Genomic DNA, 2705 nt, shown 5'->3' with positions numbered 1-2705 from the left:
ACTGGTGCCCAGTGCCAGGATGAGAGGCAATGGACACGAACAGAAACACAGGAAATTCCATCTGAACATAAGAAAACTTCTTCACTGTGAGGGTGGTTGACACTGGAACAGGTGGCCTAGAGAAGCGGTGGAATCTCCAACCTTGAAGATACTCAGTACCTGACTGGACATGGTCCTGGGCAACCTGCGGTAGCTGACTGCTTGAGCAGGGGGGTTAGACCAGATGGTCTGCATAGGTCCCTTCCAACCTCAACTATTCTTTAGGGTTTTTTTGTTTTGTTTTGTTTTGTTTTTTGCTGAGTGCAGAATCGCGTGACTATTCTTCTGGCAAAAACTTTCTATCCAATGTTTTAATACAGAAAGAAATATTCTTTTTTTACAGGCCTCCTTCTTGAAAGCAGGAAAAAGAAAGACAGATCTATGATGCTGATGGAGAAATGGGAATGGGACAATGGGACAACACCGATGCAGTTCCTCCTGCTGGGAATGGGGAATATCCCAGCACTCCAGAGACCACTCTTCCTCCTCTCACTCATGATCTACTTGGTGTCTGTGTTTGGGAATGTCCTCATCGTTGTGCTGGTGGTTGCAGACTGGCATCTTCATACCCCCATGTACTTCTTCCTGGGCAATCTGTCCTCCTTGGAGATCTGCTACAGCTCCACCATCCTGCCTCGACTGCTGACCAGCCTCCTGACTGGGGACAGGACCATCTCTGTTCAGGGCTGTATTGCTCAGTTCTATTTCTTTGGCAGTTTTGCAGCTGCAGAGTGTTACCTGCTGGCCATGATGTCCTACGATCGGTACTTGGCCATATGCCAGCCCTTGCTCTATGCCAGTCTCATGACCTGGAAGGTCTGTTTCCAGATGGCGGCTGGGTCTTGGCTAATGGGATTCCTTATCCCCGCATCAGTGACTCCTTTCTTGGCCCAGCTGAAGTTTTGTGGCCCCGAGGCAATAGACCACTTCTTCTGTGATCTTACCCCATTGCTGGAGCTTGCCTGCAGTGACACCAGGAAGGTCAGGCTCGTCGCTTTCATATTCGGCTTCTTGGATGTGGTCCTCCCCTTTCTGTTCACGCTGGCCTCCTACATGTGCATCATAGCTGCCATCCTGAGGATCCCATCCAGCGTGGGCAGGCAGAAGGCCTTCTCCACCTGCTCCTCTCACCTCACCGTTGTCACTGTTTTCTATGGCACCCTCATCATTGTCTACATGCTGCCCAGAACCCCCCGGCTAAGGCAGCTCAACAAAGTGTTCTCCTTTTTCTACACTGTCCTCACGCCCCTGGTCAATCCCCTCATCTACAGCCTGCGGAACAGGGAGGTCAGGGAGGCCCTCAGAAAAGCCCTCAGGAAAGCTCTGGCTTTCACCCAGAGCCCATAGCAGTTGTGCACTATTGTGTAAATAAAGACAATAAAGTAGTGTTGCTACCGGTGGGAAATTTTGCAACCTTGTCATCTTTTTTCTCTAGTGAGGGCAAATTCGTGGCTTAGGGATCAGGTTACCCACGGATCTCAACTCCTTTTTCTGTCTGCAGTAGGGGGCCTTGGGAGTCACATCTCGGTTGATGGTGTTTTCCACCAGGGCACATTACTGACTCCTCTTCAGCTTCCTCACGAAGAGCCCCAGGTCCTCTTCTGCAAAGCTGCTCTCTCACCAGTCAGCACCTAGGCCGTCTTTTGCATGGGGCTGTTGGGGTTATTCCAGCCCAGGTCCAGGACTCTGCCCTTTCCTTGGCTGAATTTCAGGAGGCTCCTGCCAGCCCAAATCTGCAGTGTGTTTAGGTCCCCTTGAGTAGCAACGCAGCTCTCCAGAGTATCAGGCAGTAGATAACAGAGACCAGAGCTCTGGGGTCAATGAAGGATGGGCACTGAGGGAGCCTTCCCAGTGTAGCCCTGCAAAGGACCAAGCACTACTCTATAGCTGATCACAAGGAGAGAAAATTATCCAGGGTCTCCTGGGAAGAGCAAATTCCTTGTGGGATATTGTATGGGGTTTGTGAGACTGTGCAGAACTTGAGCTGAGATTTTTTTTGATGGAGATTGTGGGAGTGCACAACGCTTACGCTGGGATGTTCAGGTGAAGGGCCAAAGGCAGGGAAAGGAAGAGATCAAGGTGAATCAAGAATGGGAAAATGGAGAGGAGGGGTGAAGAAAGGGAGCAGTCCTGGGTCAACAAGCTACTAGTCAGTACGCCTGTCTGGCTGATGTAAGGGTTCATGGCATTTGAGAGCATCTGCTACATTAAGGTTATCTGAGCATGGGTCTTTTCAGGGCAAAAGGGATAATAAGCAAAGAGGGAATTACTTAACAAAACACACAGTGACACAAACTTGATAGACAAGGGATAACGGAAACAATGGCAAGCTCAAAAGTCTCTGGTCACTCATTGGTGGTCCGTGAAGAAACTACAGGCGCAGCTTTGGAGAGGTCCTCCCTGGACTTTGTAAGTGATAAGAAGGGGGAAAGAAGACATGAAGATTTTGGCTATTCAAGGGGCGCTTGTGGGACTATACAGAACTTTCTAAGGAATATTTAGGGAAGGGGATCAGGGAGGAGCAAGGATCTAAGACATCTTTTTTTTGAACTGACTTGCTGAGCACTGTCAGAAAAGGGAGCCAGGCTGATTAACTGGGCTTATTTCAGTGTCTCCCTTGGAAGGAGATGGATCATCTTCCAGACTCTCCCTTTGTCTCTCTGAGT

At 49.6% G+C, this 2705-nt stretch overlaps 1 protein-coding gene across 1 annotated transcript; it reads left to right on the top strand.

The window, feature by feature from the left end:
• Nucleotides 1-429: 429 nt before the first annotated feature.
• Nucleotides 430-1386, top strand: LOC136994097 (olfactory receptor 5B21-like). The gene has a single exon (XM_067310350.1). The coding sequence runs from the start codon at nucleotides 430-432 to the stop codon at nucleotides 1384-1386; it is 957 nt and encodes a 318-aa protein (XP_067166451.1).
• The last annotated feature ends 1319 nt before the right edge of the window (nucleotides 1387-2705 follow it).

This window comes from Apteryx mantelli, chromosome 24 (assembly GCF_036417845.1).
Source record: "Apteryx mantelli isolate bAptMan1 chromosome 24, bAptMan1.hap1, whole genome shotgun sequence".
NCBI classification, from domain to species: Eukaryota; Metazoa; Chordata; class Aves; order Apterygiformes; family Apterygidae; genus Apteryx; species Apteryx mantelli.
Note: the sequence above shows the minus strand (reverse complement) of the source record. Positions and strands in the feature narration are given on the sequence as shown.

Coding starts and splice junctions, on each gene's coding strand:
- LOC136994097 (XM_067310350.1), top strand. CDS start 430: ATGGAGAAATGGGAATGGGACAATGGGACAACACCGATGCAGTTCCTC.